General features: G+C 37.4%; 1 protein-coding gene across 1 annotated transcript; it reads left to right on the top strand.

The window, feature by feature from the left end:
- The first annotated feature begins 690 nt into the window (after positions 1–690).
- Positions 691–27,055, top strand: sf3b2 (splicing factor 3b, subunit 2). The gene is made up of 22 exons (XM_039659250.2): positions 691–848; positions 1,233–1,276; positions 1,366–1,425; positions 1,538–1,693; positions 2,622–2,684; positions 3,794–3,923; positions 8,670–8,773; positions 8,862–8,970; positions 9,541–9,635; positions 9,911–10,108; positions 10,340–10,462; positions 10,539–10,619; positions 11,926–12,153; positions 15,959–16,108; positions 16,245–16,334; positions 16,477–16,584; positions 18,127–18,234; positions 21,395–21,537; positions 21,620–21,721; positions 22,632–22,731; positions 25,694–25,894; positions 26,840–27,055. The coding sequence occupies exons 1-22, from the start codon at positions 743–745 to the stop codon at positions 26,909–26,911; spliced, it is 2,571 nt and encodes an 856-aa protein (XP_039515184.2). The 5' UTR covers positions 691–742; the 3' UTR covers positions 26,912–27,055.
- Positions 27,056–27,471: the final 416 nt, after the last annotated feature.

The raw sequence follows: 27,471 nt of genomic DNA, 5'->3' as shown, positions 1-27,471 counted from the left end.
TTTAATACAGAAGAGACATTATTTCATTCATTATTTTTGAAACCTGTCATAATAAAACATGTTGAGTAAACCTATCTGAATTTGTGTCATGTAATATAACAATTTTCTATCCATACAGAGCCATAACCTTAAATATATTGAAATTAATAAGGCATCTTTGAGTAAACTTCGAGTATCATTTGAGGATCTGTTCGCCTGGCCGAGTGTCCTGGTTTTTGGTAGGCCTAATCAAAAGGTCGCCCTAGGCAATTGTTGTAACCAGTTCAGAAGAATGAGAAACTGATTTCATGATGTGCACAAGTGACTAGATGATGTGGAGGTTGAACAAGTAGTTTTGAGAATTTGATTTCTGATGAGAAATGCACCAAAGCGACTGAGAAAAACTGTAAATAGCAGGAACGTGTTGTTTTATTCCTCAGTGTCTTTTTTCTTTCTTTTTTCAGATGTAAGAAAGACCTCCACCTTGAGGCAGAGCGTGTTAAACGCATCCTAGATTAATGTAAACATTCCCAAACGAAGCCAAATATTTCCCCTGTTGTATTCTTCTTAATCATTTCAGCGCTACAACGAAAACTATACACAAATATGTTCGTTATTTAAAATTAAATAAGCGTTCGATTAAATACACTCAACTATTTAAAAACTGGTGCTGCGCGAAAAATATCAACAAATCCCATAATGCAGTGCGTCGCGTTCCCGTGATCCCTCGCGCCTGAACGCGTTTGTTCCGTAGAGCTTCATCATGGCTAGCGAAGGGCCGCCGGGCGCTGAATTAAATTTGGATTTTAACACATGGAACCACGGCGAGTTGCAGGCCAAACTGGCCGAGTTTGGTGCTCCTAATATGGGTGAGATTAAAACGTTTTGATAAGAGCGCTGTGGCGAAGTTTACCTCAGGGTTTTCTCCGCTAGCTTAGTTAGCTTAGCCCGCTAGCCTGTTATTTCCCTTTAGTGCGCGAAACTTCGCGCTAACGTGTGCTGTAGTACACTTAAACATGTCTAATGTAAAGCTTTATGAGCGTTTATTCTGGTAGTTAAAACACATTTGAGCCTTGAATGTCATTAAATGACTAAATTAAGTCGCAGTGTGAATGTTTGTGCTTGTGTTCGTGTTTAAATGCGGCAGTATATAGAAACACTGCAGTTACTATCCAGCTCATATTAAACTCATGATGTAAAACCATGTTTAATTAAGTCCAGTGAGATTTCTCAATTATGCTTTTGTTCCTCAGGTCCCAGAGAGGAGCTCATAGACAGGCTCAAATCATTTGCACAGGTAAGCCATTCATTAATTTTTTTTTAACCTGCAAATATTATCATAATGTATATTTCTTTGTCCGAGTGTAACATTTATTTTGTCTGCAGTCTGGGATGATCATAAACAAGCCGAACATGGCAGGAGGAGATGACAAGGTCATGACTACGGTACTGCAATATGTCCTTTATTCTGTTTTTTCATGTTTTTGTGGATTACTTAGGACTAGGAATGACATGTTTGAGAATAAGTGTTAAAGGTTGTGCTGTGTGTGTTTGTCAGATGCCAGGTCTGCCGCCCATGCCCCCGATGCCCTCAATGCCCCTTCCGCCGGGCATGAACATGATGCAGGCAATGAATATGATGGGCGGCCCTCCACCGATCCACATGGGCATGGAGCCGCCCGGCATGATGCCCCACGACGACAGGGCCGTGCCGGTGAGACACGCTTAACTCTGTGTGAAACCCTTTGCATGACGGATGACTTTACTGTCAACTGATGATGTAGTATTATGTTTGACTTAAAAGAGAAATGCATTTTTTTTATTTGGATATGAGTTAAATGCTGAACAACATGCATGATCAAACACTATTAAAGGGATAGTTCACCCAAAAAATAAAAATTCTGTCATTAATTACTCGCCCTCATGTCGTTCCAAACCCATAAGACCTTCGTTATTATTTTTCATAAAATCTGAGACCTTTCTGAAGCCACATAGTCGTTGCAACTTTCAAGACCCGGAAAGAAAGTACAGACATTGTTAGAATAGTCCATGTGACTCATGTAGTTCAACCTTAATGTTATGAAATGCTTCACAGAATACGTTGTGTTCAAAAATACAAAATAATTATGACTTTACTCTTTTCCTCCTCGTCGATCTCCTCCACTGTTGACGTAGTGAACACTGCAGGTTCTACGAACGCCGGCTCATATGTCACGCATGTTGTGGAGGTCACATGACCAGCGTCAGCCAATAGTGAGGCGGCGTTTTGACGTAGAAACAGAAAGTGCTGTACTGTGTTTACTTTGCAAACAGCAAAAGAGAAGAAATTGTTGAATAAAGGCATAATTTTGGGGATTCTTGTCGCTTCATAACATTAAGGTTGAACCACTAGAGTCACATGGACTAATTTAACAATGTCTTTCTGGGCCTTGAAAGTGGTTGTTGTATTGTGTCTATGGAAGGGTAAACATATCTTCATTTGTGTTCTGAATATGAACGAAGGACTTAAAGGTTTGGAACGACATGAGGTCCATTAATTACTGACTGAACTTTCATTTTCGTGTGAACTGTCCCTTTAAGAATACAATGAATTAAGGGGTCACATGACTACTGTTTATAACTGTGTGTGTGTGTGTGTTTAGGGTGATTCTCGGGGGATGGACGAGCAGATGAAGGAACAGGAACTTCTAGAGCAGCAGAAACGGGTGAATGTTCACTTATTGCCCTGACTGTGGTGCTGTCGTCAAAAGACTTTGTCATATAATATTAACAGCTATATGAATGTGAATAATTTGATATGCTCTACCGTTCAAAAATATTTGCGGTCATATATATATATATATATATGTTATTTCTTTTAAAGAAAGTCATCTTTAGCAACTATGCATTAATTAAAAGATAAAATTGCTTATTATTTTAAATATACGCTGTTCTTTTGAATTTTCTATATATCGAATAATCATTAAAAAAAGTATCACGTTTTTCACACACATATGAATCCGCACGACTGTTTTCAACATTGATAATCTTACATGTTTCCTGAGCAGCAAATCATCATATTAGAGTGATTTCTGAAGGGTCATGTGACTCTGAAGACTGTAAATTCAGCTTTGATCACAGGAATTAATTAGTTTATTATTCAAATAGAAAGGAGCTTTAAGTTGTAATAATATTTTACCTTATTTATCAAATAAATGCAGTCTTGTTGAGCAGAAGAGACTCATTCAAAAACATTACAAAAATTGTACCGACCTAAAAATTTTAAACTGTAATGTACATATTTGGATCCATATTTTTGGGACTATATTGGGGTGACGCACAGGCGAAGCACTGCTACTTGGGCGCGGAGAAATCACGCGACACATGAAATCCATACCAGCAGGACCGGCACTGAAAGACTTCGATATCTCTCCGCCCAAGTTGCAGTGCTTCGCCCCAATATAGTCCCAAGTCAGTCTCTGGCTAGGAAATCACCTAGTCTTAATCTGCATTGCTATTTGTACTCATCGTGAATATGCAGTTTAAAAAGTAATTCGATTTTTGGATCACTATTACTCACGACATGCTATCCGGCAACATTGGATTTCATTCATTATGCTAAGCTAAGCTAGCGGTGGCGCTGCCAACCTAAAACAATGCATACACTGAGACAAAAATGTGTTTGCTCGCCTATCTAAATGTAGGGGAGACATTAAATAACCCCTATTTCATAAAACAGTGGCGTGTTCCTTTAAATGAGTATTCTTTTCAGTATAATTGGCTGAAACCATTTTAAAGGTCTCATAGTAAGAGAGTGTGTGTGTGTGTTTCTCAGGCTGCTGTGCTTCTGGAACACGAGAGACAGCAGGAACTTGCTAAAGTCCAGCAGGGGGCGCCACTGGGCCCCAGAGGCCCTGAACTGGGACCGCGACCCACCCTCCTGCCCCCCATCCCCCCTCTCAGAGGTCAGCTGACACATTCACCATGATGCTCTTTAACAACTGTTTAGATAATACATAATAGGCACAAATATTTCTCAACCAAATTTTCAGGTCATTTCTGGCCTATTTTGCGTCCAGAGTCGTCTTTTAGACTAGTGGAAAGAAAACATCCAAAATACACTTTATCTATTTGCCTCTGTATGTTTCAGTCAGAAATCTCCACTTCAGCAGCTTTACATACACATCACGCTTTAGTTTTATTCAAATCCATATTTGGAAGGTTTTTACTGAGGGGTTTGTCCATATTTAACTTGATTTATATAACATTTTATTCCTAAAAAACATAGTGGAAATGTTTGTGTTTTTTGGCTGTTAACAATATTTTCTGATTTATCGAGTGATAAGAAGTGAAATCTGAAATCCCATCTGATTTCACCTTTGACCGTCAACAAAATTAAACGAGAATTTAGCATGTTAACTTGTAATTAGTGTTGTTTTTGGCAGCCTGTTTTAATTTTAGTTTTAGTCTAGTCTTTGTGTCAAGCTGACATTTTAGTTTTTCACTGATTCTTGAGAGTCGGGACAAAACATGTCCCACATAGAAAAGTCTAATTTATAGCAAAAATTAAGAAATTCATCATGTATGGCATACTTACAAAGTTAAATCGGAAGGAATTGTATATACCTATCTGATTTTCAGAATAAACTTTTTTATCTTTTTGGGGAAAAGTTGTTTAAATATATGGTCTGTGCTTAGATAGTCCATGTTAATGCACTTGTCCTCAGCATGAAGTTACAATATTAACCATCCCAAAAATATTGAAAAAAGCTCTACAATTGTGAAAACATATATATCAAATAAAAATAAGGGGTATAAATATAAAAAAACAATGCATGAAGTGAACATCAAACAATATTTTCCATAAAAATCTGCCTATTAAAGTTGCGTCCTCAGCTTCTGTCAACTCCGTCAGATTTTTTCATAAAGCTCTTAAAATCAGGAAATAGCATGGTCAGCTATATCCTTGAGGACCCCTTTTTATCTCCCTGTCCGTGGTGAAAGCAGCACTACCACACATGCTCTGGTATGTTTTACATTTTTTTATATTTTAGACAAACAATGTCAATATTCCTTTGGTCACAGCTGCACAATGTCAATACTGTCTTTCATTTAAGATACTTTTTTTTAAAACATAGTGGATTGAATTAAAGCATTTTAGTGAGGTTATTGGGACAGTTAGCAACTGAGGAAAAACTACCTAGCTGCAGTGTGAAATACATGTTTTGGCGGGAAAATACATGCCCTTACGTCAACTCCGTCAGACGTCAACTCCGTCAGGTTCTATGTCTGACGGAGTTGACCTGTAAGCTGACGGAGTTGACAAATCTACCAATAACCTCTTAATGTGTGAATATAATATTATTTGTGAATATAGTGAAGGGTTAAACTGTTATTTCAGGGTTTTACTGAGACATAAATGCCCTACAAAGCAAAAAGGCAGTAACTACGCAGAGTGCAGAACTGAGAAAAATGACTTTTGCTAGGGCTTTTTGCAGTTACTGTACAAACGACTACCATTTTTCTCTAAAACGACACACATTTAAGATAAGATGTTTTGTCATAACAAAGGATGCCTTGAATGTCATGAAAATTGTAATAATTAATGGTTTACCAAAACTGCAGTTACTGCCTTTTTGCTTTGTAGGGCTATAATAGCATGCATTACGTTATTTAACCATACACATCTGGCTTGTAGAGAATGGTGAGGCAGTGGTCTGCTTATTATTGTGTAACGTGTAACTTTGCCAGCACATATATACTGTATATATATATATAGTGTATCTTTATATGTAGAGACAGAGATAGAGAAATTAGAAGCCAATGTAGGGCTGGGGTAGCCTGACTACGTCAGACTTCCTACTTCCGCTAATTTCATTTCGCGAAAAGAGAAGTAGCAGAGTCTGGTATTACCAGGCTAGGGCTGGGGGCGATTATGACCAAAAAAACATTTATCATGATCTGAATTATCAAAATCTGATTCTATAGTCTTATTCATGTACATTTTCCTTTATTTAAATTTGTATTGTAGGGAAGCATGGCCAGACAGAAATTGTCAGTTGAGGAGCAAAGGCGAAGAAATAGAGAGTACCAATGAAAGAGAAGAGAAAAAATAAACAGTGACCAAGAGAGCAAGCATGCAAGAGAAGGAAAGACAAAGGTGAAAGAAGAGAGCTAAAGACAAAAAAGTACAACAAATAGACGAGATGGGAGACACAGGGCAAAGAGGAATTTGAGAAAGTATTGGAGAGAGGCACAGAAAAGGTCCAGGAGCCTCATTTATTTTGCCACTCAAGTGCCCACACTGTGCCCTCCAAACAACATTTTTCTCCTCTTTTCCACCTCGCCAATGATAACTTCTACTTCACATTGAGTGAAGTTAAGTTTTTTTTTAAATTCCTCACTGTTTTTAACATGATTTCGCAATTGATGAATATTAACTTGTGGGCGTTTCACGGACTATTTATGGGCAACTATGGGCGTGACATGAAGCCGCAAAAGCTGCGCTACATTTAGAATTGATTGTGATTTATTAAGGGAAAAATGCGTAGGATGTGCGTGCGCACGGTTTTATAAATCCGAATATTTCTGTGCGTACACACGTCCTATGTTTCATCCGTACGCCACTTCTGACGCAAATCCTACGCAAAGTTTTATAAATGAGGCCCCAGTATTGTTGTCAAGGAATGTCCATTTAAGATCACTATAAAGTAGGCAGTGCAGGGCAATCCCACATCCACCCACACCCACACCCACACCACTTTAAAGTAAATGGCTACTTACAAAGGAGGAAAGGAAGAGGAGGATGAGAAAAGGGAGAGCAGGAAGTTGTATAGGGGGGTAGATGAAAACAGAAGGGGAGGAGGGCCCCTGGTTTCTGGCTTCTTTTTTTTTTTTTTTTTTTTGATATTTGAAGAGTTCAGATGCAAAAGCCTCTAAATGCTATTTGAAATTTTCTTCAAGAATGGTCATTTTTATCAAGTTTGTATATTTAAGTTCAGTAATTTCACTTAAATGACAATTAATAGGTAATCTTCATTGCCATTTAAGTGAAATTACTGAACTTAAATAAACAAGCTTGATAAAAATGATCATTTTAGAAGAAAATTTCAAATGGCACTTAGAGGCTTTTGCATCTGAACTCTTCATTTGGAAATGGTATAATTTATAATAGTTGGAAACTAAGTGTATGTGCAACATGTTTATTATAGTTTGCTTTACAGTAAGTTCAATACTCTAATAACAAGGAGTAGTTTTAGTAGTAGTTTAAAAAGCACATCTGTTCAATAATCACAATGAACATATTTTTTTGTCAACACCGTCAGATCTTCATCAACACCGTCAGATCTTTATCAACAGCGTTGGATGTATGTTTTTGTTAATTTTTTGGGAAAAAAAATTTCTTCCTTCAGTTTATGTTGTTTTTTTAAATAAAGGACCATCTGATCTAAATCTTCTTATGTTTTGTTTATTTAAGAAATTTGTTTTTACACTATTGAAATTAAAATCAAAGTTTAAAAATGCAAATATTTAGAAATCTGAGTTTTCAGAATTGTGTGAAATCACAACTTAAGTTTATATATTGTATTTTTTTACATATCAGTGTAACTATACACTATTACAATATACTTCAGAAGTTTAGATTCTTGTTGGATTGGAAGAATTAAAATTGTATACTTTTTAGTGTGTCTGACGGAGTTGACACAAATCCAGCTCTGAAGGGAAACATGTTTATTTGTTAAAAATATGTTTTTATTTAGAACCTGTTCCTTTACATGGTTAAATAGCTAAGACCTTTCTCTGCAGAAACATACAACTCTATTTGACATACTGTGTATTTTAAAAAAAAGTTTTTTATAACGTGTTTTGTCCCAACTCTCAAGAATCAGTGTTTTATTAGTTTTAGTCACGTTCATACTCTTTTTAGTCTAGTCTAGTTTTAGTCGACGAAAACCGATGACATTTTAGTCGACACAAGACATAGTCTAGTTTTAGTCAATGAAAATGGTATTTTAGTCTTTTTAGTAGGCAATTCTATTTAACCCAGTCAATATTTAAGTAGCTAGTAGGCTAGACTATAGACGAAACCAAATTTTTCTTTTAGCCAAACCCATTTCAAACAATCTATATTATTGTGACCTTATAGACTCAAGAATACATCCATTCCAGACACGGATGACGCTCTGAATTGAATTTACAACATATTTACCAACCAAACATGTTAGAAGTAGCCTACACACATGATGAAATGAAAGTTTTTCCAAATGTCATTTCTTCTTTTTCTCCCAAAGACGAATCCCTTTCTCTGTGTCTCTTTGTTTGTTGTCGTTTATGCTAACGCCTGTTTCACACATACTCCGTTTGCAGTGCGTATTTTTCCAGCACATGTTACAGTAATAGATTAGCGCTCATACCACGCGCTCTAGGAGCGGTGCGTGCAATGCAATTTTTAATCAATCAACCGGGGAAGTATGCTGTCTAATGGTTACAGTTTTCACCCCATTTGTATGTGATGTCTAAAGGGACAGTTTACCTGAAAATAATAATTTTGGATTCAACATGTCCTCTTATGTTCAACAGATAACTTGAGGGTGATAAGTAATGACAGAATTAACATTTTTGGGGTGATCTATTCATTTCAGACAAAAAGATGAGATTGAAACTGTAAATCTGATGTGATTTCTACTCTAAACATTGATTTGCTCCTGCAGTCGGTACTCAAGGTGGCCCGGCTCCTCCAGGTGTCTCGATGTTGCTCCAGGCCGCCAATCTACGGCAGAAAGTCCCGCCCCCTCCGGGAGAGGACGGCAGAGAGGTGCGAGACCCGTGACTGAAGCGTAGTCTGCCTGAGCGATGAATCTCTTTACTGATCTCCACGTGTGTGTGTGTGTGTGTGTGTTCAGGCGTGGCAGGGTGAAGATGTTGGCATCGGGCCGAAGATCCCTCAGGCTCTGGAGAAGATCCTGCAGCTGAAGGAGATGAGGCAGGAGCAGCTCAGCGTCGCCCCTATAGGTCACTATGAGGAACACTACACTCAAACGCTTCTTTATGTCACTAATGATCGCATTTAAATGGATACTCCACTTTTTTTGGAAATAGGCTCATTTTACCACTCTCCCAGAGTTAAACAGTTGGGTTTTACTGTTTTCGAATATATTCAGCCGATTTTTTTTTTGATATTTAGAAAAATATCAGTAACCAGACCGTTTCTGGTCTCATTGACTTCCATAGTAGGAAAAAAATATACAATGGAAGTCAATAAGACCAGAAAATGTCTGGTTACTGATATTTTTCCTAAATATAAAAAAATCGGCTGAATACATTCGAAAAATTGTAAAACCCGACTGTTTAACTCTGGGAGAGTGGTAAAATGAGCCTATTTCCAAAAATAAGTGGAGTATCCCTTTAAGAGATGAGAGCACTTCAGCACATCAAGTCTAATTAATTTACTCTGAGACTTGAAGTTGAAAGCGGGGGCGTGTGAAGTAATGAAATCATTTGCGATTAACTTAATGCTGGTTTACATGTAAACAATATAGGAATTCTTGTTAAATGATTTCTCCGGCTCTTTCCCATCTTTAGAGGAGGAAGATGATGACGATGAGATGGACTTGAACAGTTCCTCCGCCCGTGGAAATTCAGACGACGACGATGAAAGCGGTCTTTCTAAAAAAGATGTAAGTCTCCTCTCTTTTTGTCAGCATTTGAAATTCTCATTGATCGAACTACAGGAGTCAACTTTTGAAGCGGATCAAACCCTTTAAAGGGGGCGTACCGTGGTGTTTCATGTCGTCAGAGTTGTTTATAGTGTTTAAAAGAGATGGGTTTTCATGCTAAACATGGTCGAAGTTTCAAAAAAAAAATGTTTTGGATGAATTTCTGTGCCTGAAAATCATACTTTTTGGATCCACTTCAAATGTTGACTACTGTATTCCTTCTCGCTCGCTTGCAGAAAAACCGCAAGCGCAGGAACAGGAAGAAGAAGAACAAGAAGAAGAAGCGGGAGCAAGAGAAGGAGCAGGAGGAGGAGAGGAAGAAAGAGGAGAGCCGTGAGAAAGAGGCCGAGGTGGAGATCGAGTACGTGACGGAGGAGCCCGCCATCTACGACCCCAACTTTATCTTCTTCAAGAGGATCTTTGAGGCCTTCAAGGTCAGGAGCTTTATAGGACACCACTATTTCGAGATAAGAAACTGAGCTTTCAAAGCTCGATATTTCCTCCCAAGTCCAAAAATAACATTTCTAGTGCTGCAAAACATTGTGTTTGATATGAGGAGCTTGGTTCTGCAGTTAGATCCTTGATTGGCCCACACTACACTAGTGTTTTAAAGACTGAAATGTTATATGTTGATGGATGTGGCATTCACTGGCTTTCTGTCACAGCTGACGGATGATGTGAAAAAGGAAAAGGAAAAGGAGCCGGAGAAGCCCGAAAAGCCTGAAATCCTTTCCTTTAAGAAGAAGGGGTTCGAGCTGGAGAAGAAGGACAGTGATGACAGCGACGACGTGAGTTGAAAGCCGCCCAGCTCTTATGGTCTCCTGATGACGTTCCCGTCTAACCCCTTCACTTCCTCTTTGACAGGACCTCAAGAAGGACTTGCCTAAGCTGTCCAAAAAGAAACTGAGGAGGATGAACAGGCTGACCGTGGCGGAGCTCAAACAGGTGACTCGAGTTCACCTACGAGTTCAATGTTTACACTCTAAACAATGCTGGGTTGTTTTAACCCAAATTTGGGTAAAATATGGACAAACCCAAATGTTGGGTTAAATGTAATTTCACAGTTTAACCCAACTTCAACTGTACATTTTTAATTGTATTTTTAACCCAACATTAATGACAATCCATATTTGACAACCCAGCATTTTTTAGAGTGTAGATTATAAAGACTAGCAGAATTGTAAATGTACTTACTGGAAAATGGCATTATATTGTTCACTTGGCACTCAAATAACATGATCCAGTCATTTCAAAATGGGAATTGTTGCTGTTTTTAGTGCTAATAGCAGATCAATTATTATTGTCACCAGGGTTTGGCTAACGTTTTTGCTCATCAGCCGTGGTGGCTAGGGTTTTTGACATTTATACTATAGGGGAAAACTGCTATATAGAGATTTTTTTAGGACCTAACCCTAACCCTAACCGGTATATCAGGCTACTGTCACTTTAAGACCTGACACACAGACCCTGTACTGTTTTATACAGCCAATATACTTGTTTATGAGCAAAGTCATGCACAATATAGAATAGAATTCAATTTATTGTCATTGCATGTCACAGGTACAAGCAACGAAATACAATTGCATCCATCCAGAAGTGCTTTAGCAAGAATATATTACAAGCTATGTACATGCTATGAACAGTTTATACGTAAAGGTTTATAAATATATAAATATAAAGGCTATGACAAACTATAAATATACAATATGCATGTATTAATATTAATAAACAGCTGTAAAACTATAATTATTGTATTGTACAGCGTGATGTCTATACAGTATTTACAGTAGTGCAGTTAAAAAAAAAGTCGGTGAGGTATATGGATACAGTAGTGATATATGTTCAATCCATAATTTTTTTTTTTTTTTCTTTTTTTTATTGAATGAATTTTACATTTTTTTTCTTTTTTTCAATCCATAAGTTTTAATGGGGGTGATGTCAGGAGGCATCCCACATATGAATGCGATCCCACGGCAAAATTCAAGCACTGTAACATCAATATTCATCCAGAGCAAAGGAAACGAGAGTAAATGGATGCGGGCTTGTGTGTAACTCACTTTTGGAGAGATGAGACCGAGAGAAATCTATATTTTTGACTCTACTTTGCACTTTGGATGCCTTTTTAAAAGACTACGATTGAAAAATGTACATTATGTAAAATTCAATCCGCCAAAGTGCACTGCGTTACACACTGCTGAAACACACGCATCTGACAGGCGTTAATGTCACGCCCTGTTTCCCCCTCTGCCAGCTTGTGGTCCGCCCTGACGTGGTGGAGATGCACGACGTGACGGCGCAGGAGCCCAAGCTGCTGGTCCACCTGAAGGCCACCAGGAACACGGTGCCGGTGCCGCGCCACTGGTGCTTCAAGAGGAAGTACCTGCAGGGCAAGAGGGGCATAGAGAAGCCTCCGTTTGAGCTGCCCGAGTTCATCAGGAGAACCGGCATCCAGGAGATGAGGGAAGCCCTGCAGGAGAAGGTACCGCTCGGGTTCACACACACACACACACACACCATTTCTTTAAATGATATATAATGCCTTTATTCAGCAAGGGCACGTTATGTTTATAAAAAGAGACCTAAGACATTTCTAATGTTATAAAATACATAACTTGCTATTCATCAAAGAATCATGAAATAATGTGTCAAATGGAGAAGCACGACTGTTTTCAACATTGAAAATAATCAAATAAGTATCAAATCATCATATTAGAGTGATTTCTGGAGGATCATGTGACTCTGAAGACTGAAATACAGCTTTGATTTCAGGAATAAATTACACTTCACTATATATTTAAACAGAAAACAGTTATTTTGAATAGTAATAATATTTCACAATATTGCTTACCAACCCCAAACCTTTCAACAGTAATATATATATATATAAAACTTTATTTAAATATTAAGTGATTTTAATGTACAAAACAGCATTGAATATGTTCATCTTTGCTGTTATTGTGTCTGCTTTTATTGTGCTAATATAATAATGCTTCCTATGATTATGATGCTTGATCCTATTGTATTTTAGAGCAAGGTCATTAAAGGACAAGTTCGGTAGTTTACAATTAAAGCCCTGTTTTAAGATCGTCCCTGATGAAATAGAATAGTTAAGATTGTTTTTTAGACAGATGCTGCTGTCACGAGAATTTTTCGGTTTCTGTGTTAGCACCCCCCCACCTTTACAATGGTAGCATAGGTGCACTCGAACAATCATTCATTAAAACACATAAAACTTTAGTTTACAAAGACGTGAAACTCACCGAGTGGTCTGGGGTGTTCACTGATATGCTCACACAAAAATCGCTGCAAAAGATGCTTTCCAAAAGGTTTTATCGTAGTTTTTGTCCGACTTCATTTTCTTCCTGTTTTCGGTCGAAGTCCACAGTAGTATTGTCGAGTTCACGTGCGCGATCATTGGTAACTAGATAATTAAGGATTGCGCACGCAAACTCGGCAATCGACTACTGTGGACTTCGACCAAAAACAGGAAGAAAATGGACTTGGACAAAAACTACGATAAAACCTGTTGGAAAGCATCTTTTGCAGCGATTTTTGTGTGAGCATATCAGTGAACACCCCAGACCACTCGGTGAGTTTCACGTCTTTGTAAAGTAAAGTTTTATGTGTTTTTATGAATGATTGTTCGAGTGCACCTATGCTACCATTGTAAAGGTGGGGGGGTGCTAACACAGAAACCGAAAATTCTTGTGACGGGAGCAATTAGCCTTTCGCCGAGCCCCGCCCCCCTTAGTTACTGTTGCTACCTCCGTCAAACAAATGGTCAAACACGGGCAGCGCGACAGATTGCCATGACGGCAAAGGGTATTCCTGTGCGTGTCAGTGACCTTTTTTTGAGCAATACCTCCGCGATATCAAGCAAGATCGAAGCAAAAGGGGTTACGGTATGCGGTGGAGGGATTTATTCCAAATATAAAATTAAGAAATGAATGAGACACGACTACTATTGATGCTAATGCTTACCAGTCTCAAGAAAAATCAGAAAAACCCCATGACCATGCTAAGTTACCTCAAATGCAACCAGCACAGCCTTGAAGATTTTATAAACTGGTTCAGTGGCTAATTGTTTGGAGTTCGAAATATATAACTTGCGCTGCATATTTATTCATTTTGCCTCCGATACAGGAGTAGCACGTTCGCTTTAACAAGCAGGTTGTTCATTACCACAGCAACCGATTGCGTGTCATGCTCATGCTGAATGCGATTTTCGTGTTTAAAAAGTAACTAACGTTATGCATAAGAGACGGAAAGAGGCAGAGAACCATACGTTATTTAAGGTTATTTCTATTCGTTACGATATTGATATATGAACTGATGTTGTCATGTAAGCTTCATGCTTTCCCCGTTGCGAACGTCCTCTAAACTGTAGTCTACGGTGCTGCACTGCTAACTTAGCTGACTGCTGCTCATTTTCCCAGATAATATCATGGTATGTTAACAACAACCCTTTAGAAAATGTACAGTACGTCCTTTGTGGATCCTCTTGATCTGCTTTCTCCTTGCTTCTTTGACTAATCTCAGTCTCACGCACGCTGCACGCAAGACGAGTTAACCATGTTCGACACATTTAACTGGAATTGGGGCGTCCACACTGTTTAATACATCTTAGGCACCGCTCGCGTTGTGTTTTGGGCTTTGGAAAGGGAAAAAACACAACTTCTCCAGACAATCTCTCGGGGTATCATGTGTCCGATTTACTAACGCCGTGGGCGCACCGCTTACTGTTTGACGGAACAGCTCACACAGTAACGGTTGCTATGATGTGTGATTGGACAATGGCCATTTTGTGGGATGGGCCGGCGAAAGGTCAATTGTCTAAAAAACAATCTTAACCATTCTATTTCATCAGCAGGGCTCCAGACAAACTTTTTTTCCTAGGAGCGCTGTTGCCCCTGACTGAAAATTTTAGGAGCGCAAGCAGAAAATTTAGGGGCAACACCTTAAATCAGCTTGCAATGCAATTATTCAAATTTCCCCCAAAATAACTGTAATACTGACAAATTCTTTAATAATAAATAGACTTAACATTATGATATGCTGTTTTATTTTAAGTTCACAGGACAAAAAAAAAAAATTCTGGTAGCACTGGGGCTGACAATAAATCACTAAGCTTAATTTAGGGTGTAGATGAAATTAACTTTAGTTATTATCATTTATAATGTCTTAATATTAATTAATAAAAGTAGTGAAAATATGTATATGGAGTGAAAATAGCCAATACTGTTTACAATGGTATTATTATTATTTTTTAAGTGTTTAAATAAGAGTTTTCCAACATCTTAAAATTTTTCATTTTAGGACAATCTTTAAAAGATCAACAAAAAATGTGTTGGTAATCATATACAAAATACAACAAAAAAAAAAAACAAACATTTACCATGCGTTTAACGTGTGGCAAATTTACTGGTCGCACATGTGTGACTGGATGTAAAATTCAGTCGCACACTCTCAAATTTTGGTCGCAAAATGCGACCATTTGGTCGCAGTCTGGAGCCCTGATCAGGGACGATATTAAAACAGGGCTTTAACCCCTTAACTGTCACCCCCCCTTTTTGAGAATGGGGGTTAAATGCTCTATTCACACTTAAATGGTTGTAATTCAAGAATGCTTTGGAATATATACCCAAGCTTGGTCTTGTTTTAAAGAAAACACTCAGCAGATTATTGCTGAAGTGAAAACACTTCAAAAAATGAAAGTATGAAAAAGTTATGGAAGTTTTAATTCACAGTAAATCAAATATACTGTACTATATATTTTTTATTTTATATAAAATATATATTTTACAAAATATTTTTACTCTAAAATAACTATAAAATCAAAGCCATAAATCTAACCAAGTTATGTTCCAAATTTGAAGTTGATATCACAAAAATTGAAGTTCCCATGAGATTTTTTTTTAGGCGTAGTACCAAAAATAGCCACCGGGTGCCATTGAATTCCATTGAATTTAGTTGTGTACATTCTGCCTTAATTGTAAAATACCGAACTTGTCCTTTAAACTGGATTATAAAGTTTGGAAGCAATGTCATTTGTGCAGGACCTTTCCACTTTAATATTCAATAATATAGTTCAGTGCAGACATAAAATAAAGTTTCATTCCTGTCTTGAAGTGTGTCCGATGAGCTCAGGAGTGACACTGCTGTGTGATGTTTCCATCTGAGACTGACGTTTATAATATTGTGAACCTGGTTGTTTTAAACTCTAATGTTGTGTTGATGTGTTTCCCGCTGCTGTCAGCTTTACTGACGTCTCTGTATCCCTGTAGGAAGACGCCAAGACCATGAAGACCAAAATGAGAGAGAAGGTCCGGCCCAAGATGGGGAAGATCGACATCGACTACCAGAAGCTGCACGACGCCTTCTTCAAATGGCAGATCAAACCCAAGCTCACGATTCACGGAGACCTGTACTATGAGGTGGGCTCTTCATACTCTTCATAGGAACCTCTTCATACTTCGTAGAACTAGATGGGAATCTTTAGGCAGTTTATGATCCAATCTACTTTTTTTTTCTAATTAATCAATCTTAATAACCCTTGTTGTTGTTGTTCAGGGGAAAGAGTTTGAGACGCGGCTGAAGGAGAAGAAGCCAGGCGATCTGTCAGACGAGCTGAGGGTTGCTCTCGGGATGCCCACCGGACCCGTGAGTGCTTCACACCACACACATCCTCCTCTATGAGCTGTTGTGTGTGAAACTGCAGGAGAGCTTGTCATGCTCCTAGACGCTGGTGTGATTTCTTCAGTCTAATTTTAGCTGAGCTTTTCTCATGTGTGTGTCTCGGCAGAACTCTCATAAAGTCCCTCCGCCGTGGCTGATCGCCATGCAGAGATACGGTCCTCCTCCCTCCTACCCCAACCTGAAGATCCCCGGCCTCAACGCCCCCATCCCTGAGGTCAGACACACACACACACACACACACACACTGGGGAAAACAATTACTTTTATACTGTAACTTTTTACTATACATGCCTTAAACCTTATAAAATTAACTATTTGACACTTTTTAATGGAAAGTATTAGATGCGTTTCTACTTTTTTCTCTTTAAAAAAAAAAAAAAAAAAAGGTAGTATAGTTGACTTGCAGGGTTTTAATTGATCTTAATAATTGAGTATTGTCATGTATTTTAAAAGTAACGCATTACAATATCTCATTAGTTACTTTTTATGGAAAGTAATGTTATGTTACTTTTCTTACTTTCCCATCAGGGCTTGTTTTGTTACCCAGAGTTAGGATTAGATGAGCTGTTGCCAAGTAGAGCCCGACCGATAAAGGATTTTGAAGGCTGATACCGATACAAATATTTTTGGGTTTTAAAAACCGATATTCCGATATATCGGCCGATTTTTATTTTTTTATTTTTATTAAATATTGTTGTATTTCACACACGTGTAAAAGAAAAGCTAACTTTTCTGCACAAGATACGTTTGATACTTTTTCTCTATGTCTAAAAGTTCACTCCTCGCAAGTATAACTTACATTTTACAATGCAGGGACTGTAACTAGAGATATGCTAGTTATAAATACAGTAATCATTACTTCATTTAAGCAGAAAAAGTTCATTTTGATTTCCAAGCTCATTAATGCTAACGTTAGCGGTCTTCCACTGATGATAGTGGCATTAGCTAGCTTTGTCTATGATGAGCCATAATTTAGCAATAGATAACATCATACTGCAAATTGTAAAACATACATTTTCAATATAACAGGCCAAGGAGAGATGATTAAAACGTGTTTCGTCCGTTTTTATTTTATTTTTTAAATATTAATTTATCGGCCATTATAACTGCGGATACCGATATTATGGAAAATGCCTAATATCGGCCAATAATATCGGTCTGGCTCTATTGCCAAACATATAACATAAGAAACACAATGATCCAGCCATAGATGCTGAGGCGTTGGCCTATTTAAATCCAAAAAGAGACTTTTATTGCTGGACAGTATAAAAGAAAATGTAAAAAAGGTGCTTTTTTAAATTTTAAAAAGTTAAGCAACTGTGTTCTGAACTGTATATGGGAAATCTCCAAAGGTATTTTTAGGTTTTCTCAGTTTAAAGTACTTCTTTGGCAGGATAGATGCTGTTGGTGAGTGTGAGCTCGATTAAATATTTAAGTTCATTATCTCAGCATGTGGGACTGCAACATGCAATTATTGTTTTTCACAATTTATTTTAAGTGATGTAAACACTTCCAGCAGTGATATGCAAAACTCTGAGCCGTCATGTTTGATTAGAGGAAGCTCTTGTGAGGAAGGAAGAGATTTTCCATTTGATTTAGTCAGTAATTAGATATAAAGTAATGCTTGTGACTCTGATCCAGCAACACATGCGCATCTTCCATTACAGGATCTGATTTACATTCATGAAAACCCTTCCACCGTCTAAATGTCATGGCCATCATAATGTTGATGTAAAGCTGCGTGTGTGTGTCTCAGAGCTGTTCGTTCGGGTATCACGCCGGCGGATGGGGAAAACCGCCTGTGGATGAGACGGGGAAACCGCTGTACGGGGATGTGTTCGGGACCAACTCCATAGACTTCCAGGTGAGGACACTCAATTAGCTGCACCTTTAAAGCAACACTAAGTACAATTGTTTTTTTTTTACCTTAAAATAATGTTTTCAAAATCCTTTCAGTGGTTCATCAAGTCGTAACGTATACCTCCAATTTGCGGTACTTTATCTGATATATCCACACTATGTGAGATTGCCAGATCGGGGCGCATTTCTGTAGTTCTAATGAGACGCAAGAAAACTACAAATTTGACTATCGTTATTTTGTATTTCTTTGTTTCTGGTGTCGCAATACATCATACTTTCATGAAATCTTTCAACATAAAAAAAATGTGGCGTTAAATATAAATAGCAGCCTTACTTCAATCCAGACCGAGATGTTTTTATCTTGACGCGGTGCGGACGCGCTTGAAAAAAAGGCCTACATTTGAAATAACAAACTTGAGCGCGCAAAAGACACGTGAACAGGCCGTTACGCGGCTAATTCGCGTTGCAAGTTGTGGAGACACTGGGAAGTTTTGTCGGCAGCTGCACACAATTCAGCTCTGCAATTAAAATTACCCAGACATTACACGAGACAATGTTCTAGGCCTATAGTTATTTGTTTGTTCCAGTTCATTTGACAAGGAGTCATTTCACAGCGGCCAATTTAAATGTTGCCAGCTAAATCAGACGTACTCAGAGTGTATAAGTTTGCTTGAGTAAAAACAATAGGCTACTATTCAGATATTTAATGTGTGAAGTAGGGATGCAAACGGTTAATGCAGCCTTTCTCAAACTTTTTTCAGTCAGGGCACCTTTCAAAAGTGCATAAAATCTCAAGGCACCCCAGTGTAAAATATAATTTAAAAACACTGCATAACCCAAATTTAAATGCAAATGTCTTGTTTAGTTAGACAGAACAGTAATGAACAGAGCATAATATGAACTGTAAATAACAATAATAATAAAAACTTTATAGCACCTTTTTTAAAAACACAGGTTTGCAAAGTAATTCACAAAATAATTAATCAGAGACACAAATGCCATAAAACCGTAAGAGGTGGACCGCCCAATACAAGAACCCAATAACAAATCCAGACCAGGAGAACTCAAATGAAGTGCAGGATGCAGATAAAATAAAATAAAAATCCCCGGCTCTTGTGGGGATTTTCTTTTCAAAAAACGATCCATAATGCTGTAACTAAAGTGGCCTAAATTCACGTTTATTTTTACGTTTCTGTCAGTCTGAGGTGTTGCTATAACGCGTTGCTATGGATTGCGTCACTTCCGTCAAGTTGTGTGCGTCTTGCTTCGGTCTTGTGAGACGGATTTTTTTTATGATTAATTTTATATATTTATCTAAAATGAATTTACAATTTGATTAATATGTTCATATGTTTAAAAAGAAGAATGTAAATATGTAAATTCAAATATATTTATATATGAAATGTCAGCTATTTTTTTTTCTGTTTTTTTTTTCACATTTTTTTTAGCCTACGTAATTTTTTTACGTAATTTTTTTTACAAAATTTTAAGCGGCACCCACTTTGAGAAAGGCTGGGTTAATCGATTAACTGTCGACAAGAATTTACTCGATTAAGTTAAATTAATTGTCGGCTAATTGAACATTGCCAACGTGACACGAGATGCTCACGCGAGAGAGAGACGACAGACTTTGAGACGGCAAAAAACACAAATGCTAACCTTAAATCCAGCTGTATTTAACTTGGCTCGCCTGTCAACACTCCCGTTTATCCTGGGTTTCTCCCGTTTTTTTAGCCCTTTGTTTTTTTAGGTTTGTTATTTTTCCCGGAGAACTAGTCTATCTGTCTGTCACACGTTCATACATGGGGTGTTCGCATAGACAGCAAAAGGCGGTACATACGAGCGCAGCTCTTAAAGGGGCCACACCTTATTTCAACTCGTTACAAGTTGTACATTTTGTTGTATTATGTATTTTAATTTTCTGTGCATAATTTTTGTTAAACTACATGAATGCCAGTATCCATGACGTATCCCAAATGTTACAATAAAACATCAATTGAGCAATATAACATGCTTTTTTATTCAGTATAAGCAATATTTATCCTTTTATGTTTAATTGATACCGTGAGAAATTTACATTCTCAGGAAAATAGGCGCTTATCAGTTAATCGTTAATCGATCGATAAGGTTGATCAACTAATTATTAATGAATTATTCGATAATTTGCATCCCTAGTGTGACGGGGGATTGGTTTGTTAAACTATGAATGTGAAACCATAGTAAAAACAATTGGCGTTGATTGACTTTCATGGGGTTTTTTTTTCCATCTATTTGAAAGTTAGGCTAATAAAATGTTGCATTCTTGACAGCCTGAGTATGTCATTTAAGTTGCACAGCCTGCCTCCAGTTTTCCTCAACTTGACTAATTAAGAGGCGATATTTGATCGGCATATCATCAAAATGCCCGTAAAACGGTCACTTTGGCGGCACCATTTTTCTGGCGGAAACTCTGGTCTGGGGTAAATATCACAAATATGAAGACGTGTCACCTTTTCGCCACTGTTGAGTTTGCTGGTATGATTTAACTAATGTAACTAATGTAAGTTAATTAACTAATTCCAAGTACTTGCTTAAGGTGTCGGAGAAATAGAGCTTTTTCTGAGGCTGGTCCTAGTCCTACTTTATGGAAAATCTTTCCAAACTACATTAGGGCTGATTTATCTCCATCTGCAGTGTTATAACTGATCTCTTGTCTGTGTCTTTTAATACGTTGCATAGCAAAAAGCGTTATTGGTTTTATAAACCCGTTAATACAGAGAATAATTACGGTACAAGTTTTCATAAAATGTAATTGCAGTAAAAGAACAGCGTTTCCCTAACCCATGGGGTTCATGAGATGATGAAAACACGTTAAATCATAAAAATGTCAAATTAAAATAAGTTAAAAAGCTTAAATATTTTGTTTGCTTGCATGTGACGTGACATTAACCGACATCTGAGAATACACGTTAAATCATTTACATATTACCTAAATTTTGCAGCATTGACGGTCATTGAGCTGATTTGAAACAGCACTGAGATAAAACTAAAGTATTAAAGCTTGAATTAAGTTTCATAATTAATGAACTGTACAACATTAACACTGTTATTGTCCTGTTTTATTGATGTGAAGCTGCTTTGAGACTGTGTAAATAGATGTGATTCGACTTCTGAAATGTTGACAGGCCAAAGCCGAGGAGGAGGAGATCGACCGAAGCACGTGGGGCGAGCTGGAGCCGTCCGATGAAGAGTCGTCAGAGGAGGAAGAGGAGGAGGAGAGCGACGAGGACAAACCAGACGAAACCGGTTTCTTCACACCTGCAGACAGGTGCCGCCTCCTCTCCGTGACTCAGACTCGCACTGTCCTGTGTGTGAGGCATTAACGTTTCTTCTTCTTCTTGTTGTGACAGTGGCTTGATCACTCCAGGCGGATTCTCCTCCGTTCCTGCCGGCATGGAGACGCCAGAGCTCATTGAGCTCAGGAAGAAGAAGATCGAAGAGATCATGGATGGGTGAGTGTGTGTGAACACCAGTGTATCGCACGATTTAAGCCCTTAAAATCGCTTACTTCACCCTGTAAAGCCGGACATTGGAAATGGCCAGAAAAATCTAGTTTATTGAACCTTAAAAAAAAAAACTAAAGTTATATTTGACTTTTATGTCTGATATAGTGAGAATATGGAGCTCATACTCGAGGAGAAAAAAAAAACATTTTATTCATAGGCCCAAACGGCAAGATATTCAATATAGTGCAGATGCGGATATTTATATGCCCATAAATAAGATGCAATTCTGATGTTTGTAATGTAATCAATGAGGTCTTTATAGCAGATACTGACATAAACTGAATATAAAATTAATATCTGAAAAGAATGTTTTAGTAAGATGATATTTTAGTGCTTAGTTTTATAATCAAATTTCTGTAGTTTTAAAACATAATGCTATTGAATTAATGCTTGAGAGATGAACCTTCCTCAAAAGCTGATGATCATATTTGTTACTTACATTTTAACAAGCTTTATATATATATATATATATATATATATATATATATTTATATATATTTATATATATATATGAAGAGTTCAGATGCAAAAGCCTCTAAATGCAATTTGAAATTTTCTTCTTTAATGATGATTTTTATCAAACTTGTATATTTAAGTTCAGTAATTTTTGTTATTTAAGTGAAATTACTGAACTTAAATATACAAGTTTGATAAAAATCATCATTAAAGAAGAAAATTTCAAATGGCATTTAGAGGCTTTTGCATCTGAACTCTTCATATATATATATATATCTTAAACTTACGTTACGTTTGCACGCAATGTCTACCAGTAACTGTGTCCTCAAGCACTTAAGCAGCGCTATATCAGACACTTGTATCTTATTTAACGTGTGTGTGTGTGTGTGTGTGTGTTCAGGAACGAGACGCCTCAGCTGTTCACGGTGCTGCCGGAGAGGAGGACTGGACCAGTCGGAGCTGCTATGATGGCGTCCACACACATCTACGACATGACTGCGGTACGACTGTGTGTGAGAGATGGATGAGTGTGTCATACACTGTGTTTCCATACACCTTTTTTATGCCAATTTTGAGGTATTGCGTAAAAAAACGCTGAGGTGTGCATAAATTCATTTAAAAAACGTATGCGCTCAATTGAGCCTGATCAGTTTTTTGTCTCAGACATACGCATAAACTACAATTGTAACGCATTTACAAAATCAATGCCTCTATGCTCTACAAAAATCTTGTGACTTTGCCTCAACAGTGGATGTGATTGGATATCTGGACTAGCCAGCGGACCAATCACATCGCACGGCATCTCAAATGTTCATCTAGTTATTCAAAAATGACCGTCATCAGAATGATTCGGTTTAATTCCCTTGATTGCGTTCCCGAACACCAGCATCCCAACGCAAGATCACATGACAGAGTTTGTGTTTAACTCGTTATGACGGTTAAAAGAGTCGGTTTTTGCCCCATTGCATCAAAGTGCCAGTTTCATACCTGCCAACATGTACGCATTTTGCGTAGTTTATAATGTTGTTTATAATGTGTAGCCTAATGTTCAAATGCAAAGAAAGCACAAATATAAGCCCTTTTCCCTGTAGGATTTAATATCATATTTGGATATTGGAATAATCAATTAAGTAGCCAATTTATTAGTTCAGCAATGAGTTGTCACGGACAGAGAGTCGTCCATGTTTCCCTCCAATTCTTGATTTTCATCTTGAGACGACGCAGCTACCATGCTCGCTAGTTTTTTTGTTTTGTTTTTTACTGGTATATAGGTTTTTTAAAATTATTTTCGAGTAATTGACCAGCACAGATTATATGCAATACAATACTAATAAAAAATAATGACAGAAATATATTTTGAGACGCTGCTTTATTAGTGAATGTTTTGTGATATTCCAATAACAAATTCACGTCTTGGGCTGGAAACGGTTTTAGGAGTTGGGCTGTCACTTTTGTGAAAATATCCTGTTTGATTTGAGACAAAAGTGTCCGTTGAATCGATTGTAAAATCCGTTTTCCACGTCCAAACGTTTTCATTTTCAACACAACTAACAAGTCCGATCGATTGTGCAGCCGGTTTTCGAATGTAAAGTCACAGCCCTATATAGGAGTCTTCAATTTCTCAGATCAGTTTGTATTTAAGTTCTTGGCACGTTCCTGTCCACCTTTCCCATGATGCTTATTATGTGAGTAACTTCCATTTACACCACAAAAAACATCCATGAATGCAAGTTCCCCAAACCACTTATATAGTTTAAAACGCTATAAAAATTAAGATAGACACGAAAGATGCACATATTTAAACCGAAACTGTTGTTCATTAAGAACATGTGACTCGTTCGGCATCATCTTCCCACTGATGATGTCAAAACCAAACCCAGATACCCGAGATGAACCAGTGCTCATCTATGGTAATCATTTCGCCCCTGTTGTTTTACACGCTCGTATCCCAGAGTTCCCTGTCTAGTGGATCTAGATGTGGCAGATAACCTTTCCTGGCCTCTGATAACAGAGCGCTGACTTCACAACATGAACTGAGTCTCCTCTCTCACTGCGTCACATGCTAATGACTATCCATATGGGGCTCGTTTGCATTTAGGACGACAGCGAGGTTATGAACGCTCAATCCCGCTGGAAATGTCAGCTATCGAGCGGTAATGCCACTGCTGATATATTTGTGCAGCTGTTCGCAAACGTGACACGAATGAGATTTTGGTGTGTAGCCATTGGCTGGTTCAGTTGGGGTTTAAAAGATCACTCGTATTCAGTACAGGAGTGGCCAGAAGTGCTTTTAATGACCGTTCAAGTGCGATTCAACCAAAATAACAGATTTGTTTAAGTCATTTTGACCCGAAACTTCATCAGAGGGGTCCAAGACCTTAGGACTTTTGGCACACTTTAATCACCAATAAATAATAATGGAATTGAGGTGTGTTGTGGTTGAAATTTTAAAAAGGCACACATCCTTCTCTCATGGGTCAATTTGACCCCCATAGGAATGAATGGCATGCTTCAGGACACACAGAAAAACATAAATGCTCAATTCAAACTGAAATTTCTAAAACTTTACCAAGAAATGATTTTGTGTACATGTGTATCTGAATGCATCCTGAACACCAACTGACTTTAGGACCCAGGGAACCGCTCATTTGGTCCATATGAAATATCATGGTTTATTATTATTTTTCCACAAGATATCGGCTAAGAGACCCGATGTAAGATATTTTGAGCTGAATTAAAAAGGTTATGTGTGAAATAGTGAGTTATTTTGAATTTAAAGTGTAAATTGCAGGTTAATTTTTTCACGAAATAATGCAATGAGCTCGCTAAACATAAAGATAAGAACCGCCCACAATTGTTTTTTTTTATTCCAAAATGCTGCATATAATATCTCTTGAGAAGTGTTGGTATGTTTTACAGTTGTTTTAGTTGTTTTTGATGCTTTTCTGCAACAGATGAACAAAAATCGATTCGTTTTTGTTTGATTCATAGATATTTCTATTTTGAGATATTTCTAGATATTGCAACCCAAACACGTAGTGAGTGCATTACCGCCCGCGCTCCCTCTCATGATCACTGAGTTACTGTAAAAAAAACATGCCACCTTTGTAGAAACCCCAATAAATGTCATTTTAGCACATTTTTAAATATACATATTGAACACTTTAATTTACATATTGTGGTGGTTAACCTGGAATTTACACTTTAAGTTGAAAGAATGTGAGCTGTGTGCTTAAATTACTATTTATGTATTGTTTGATCAAATCTAGCCATTTAAAGGTAAATAAAATAAAAGTATCAAAAAAGCTCCTAAAAAAATAAGCTTTCAGGAAAAATTGTCCAATTTTAGGGCTTTGTGTCATATTGACCCGTGTGGGAAAGATGTTCGAGAGTGTGAGGAGAGGATGAGGGTTGAGGCGTTCCTCTGACACACACGTCATGTTTGTGGTTTCTGTGACTCAGACGGTGACGAGCCGGAAGGCGGGGGTGACGGCGCTGGGCGGAGACTCTCAGGCGGTGGAGGTGGCTCTGGCCCCCGAGGAGCTGGAGCTCGACCCCATGGCCATGACACAGAAGTACGAGGAGCACGTCCGCGAGCAGCAGGCGCAGGTGGAGAAGGAGGACTTCAGCGACATGGTCGCCGAGCACGCCGCCAAACAGAAGGTGAGATCTCACACACCGCAGCCAATCACAAGCCACAGACAGCGGAGCGGGAATATCCTGCAATACTGCGTTACATTAAGTCTGGGAGGATTTTAGGGGGTACATTTACTCAATTTTCATGGTGGTTTTCATGAGATTCATTAAATTACCATATATTAAGAAATAAATAAAACGTATATATTATTAAAATATATAACTTTGCCTGTGATATTCCTCATTAGCCTAAATGAATAAATGCAAATGTAAAATCAGCCTAGAGTTAAATGGGAAAATACGTTGTCATGATGTATTAATTTTATACATACATAAACGTGTGTATATATGTGTATATGTATGTATGTGTATATATATATATGTGTGTGTGTGTGTGTATACGTGTGTGTGTATATATATATATATATATGTGTATGTGTATATATATATATGTATGTGTATATATATATATATATATATATATATATATATGTGTGTGTGTATATATATATATGTAAATATATGTGTGTGTGTATATATATAATTTTTTAAATATAAAATGTTTAATATGAAATATATAATAATATAAATATATAATATAAAATATATTATAATATAAATAAATATATAATATAAAATACATTATAATATAAAATGTATAATATAACATTTAAATACATTTTATATAATTATTTTCTCAAAATTACACAAATTGCAATACTAAATAGTCTGTCTTCATGTCTTATTTTGGTAACTTTCCACATTTGTATTGATAAATGTAACCTGTGCATGATATTGAAAGGTTTTGCAGAGGATGCCATAACAGTACGAATTTTAAAATCGCAATATTATCGAAATGGGACACATTAACGATACAGTAGTTTTAGGAGAGGCCCGTTAAATGCTTCTGAGGTTTTTGTTGGTGTGTCTACATGTGTTCCCTAAAACCTTCCTCTCCTCTGTTCCCGGCAGCAAAAGAAGCGCAAGGCTCAGCCGCAGGACACGCGCTCTGGGGCCAAGAAGTACAAAGAGTTCAAGTTCTAGTCCTGTCCTTCACTTCTGCTGCTTTTTATCTGATCTCATATGATGTGGTGTGGAAGCACACTCGTGTATGTGCGTGACGTCACAGTGAGTGACGTTTTTCATTTATGCTCATGATTTTGTAAATAAAATGGCCGTCAATGACAAGCTGTTGTTCCAGTGTTTTTATTTACCGTGTCATCCACCGCGTTTAGCTTTAACTGCTAATGAACGCTAGTTTGGTTTCATGCTAATATCTGTAATATGGTGTGCTTAAATGTAGCGTTCATATTGTCCTGAAAACCTGGAAATATTAGTTTAAAATAGTCTAAAAGGATTTTTAAGATGTAAAATTTGATCTTAATGTAAATGTATCATGGAAATTTCTACGACTATGAATTTTAAGTTTCCAAGAGATTAATCTTTGTGAGTGTAACATAATTTATTTAATCCTTAGTCATTAACATTAAACAACTACAAACATTGTGGTATTTATTCTGTAGGTCTGGGATCTCTGAATCACTATGAACTGGATCTCACTACTGGATCTCTATGATCACTAAAATTACAAACTCGACACCCTT

Source organism: Pimephales promelas, chromosome 1 (assembly GCF_988280905.1).
Source record: "Pimephales promelas chromosome 1, fPimPro1.hap1.1, whole genome shotgun sequence".
In the NCBI taxonomy this organism is placed as follows: domain Eukaryota; kingdom Metazoa; phylum Chordata; class Actinopteri; order Cypriniformes; family Leuciscidae; genus Pimephales; species Pimephales promelas.
The sequence above is the reverse complement of the archived record's forward strand: the minus strand, read 5'-3'. Positions and strand labels throughout refer to the sequence as shown.

Excerpts from the sequence above, each read along its gene's own strand:
- sf3b2 (XM_039659250.2), top strand. The coding sequence starts at position 743 with ATGGCTAGCGAAGGGCCGCCGGGCGCTGAATTAAATTTGGATTTTAAC. Across the intron at positions 10,463-10,538 it reads ACAGTGATGACAGCGACGAC|GACCTCAAGAAGGACTTGCC; the intron begins GTGAGTTGAAAG and ends CCTCTTTGACAG. Across the intron at positions 16,109-16,244 it reads ACGGAGACCTGTACTATGAG|GGGAAAGAGTTTGAGACGCG; the intron begins GTGGGCTCTTCA and ends GTTGTTGTTCAG.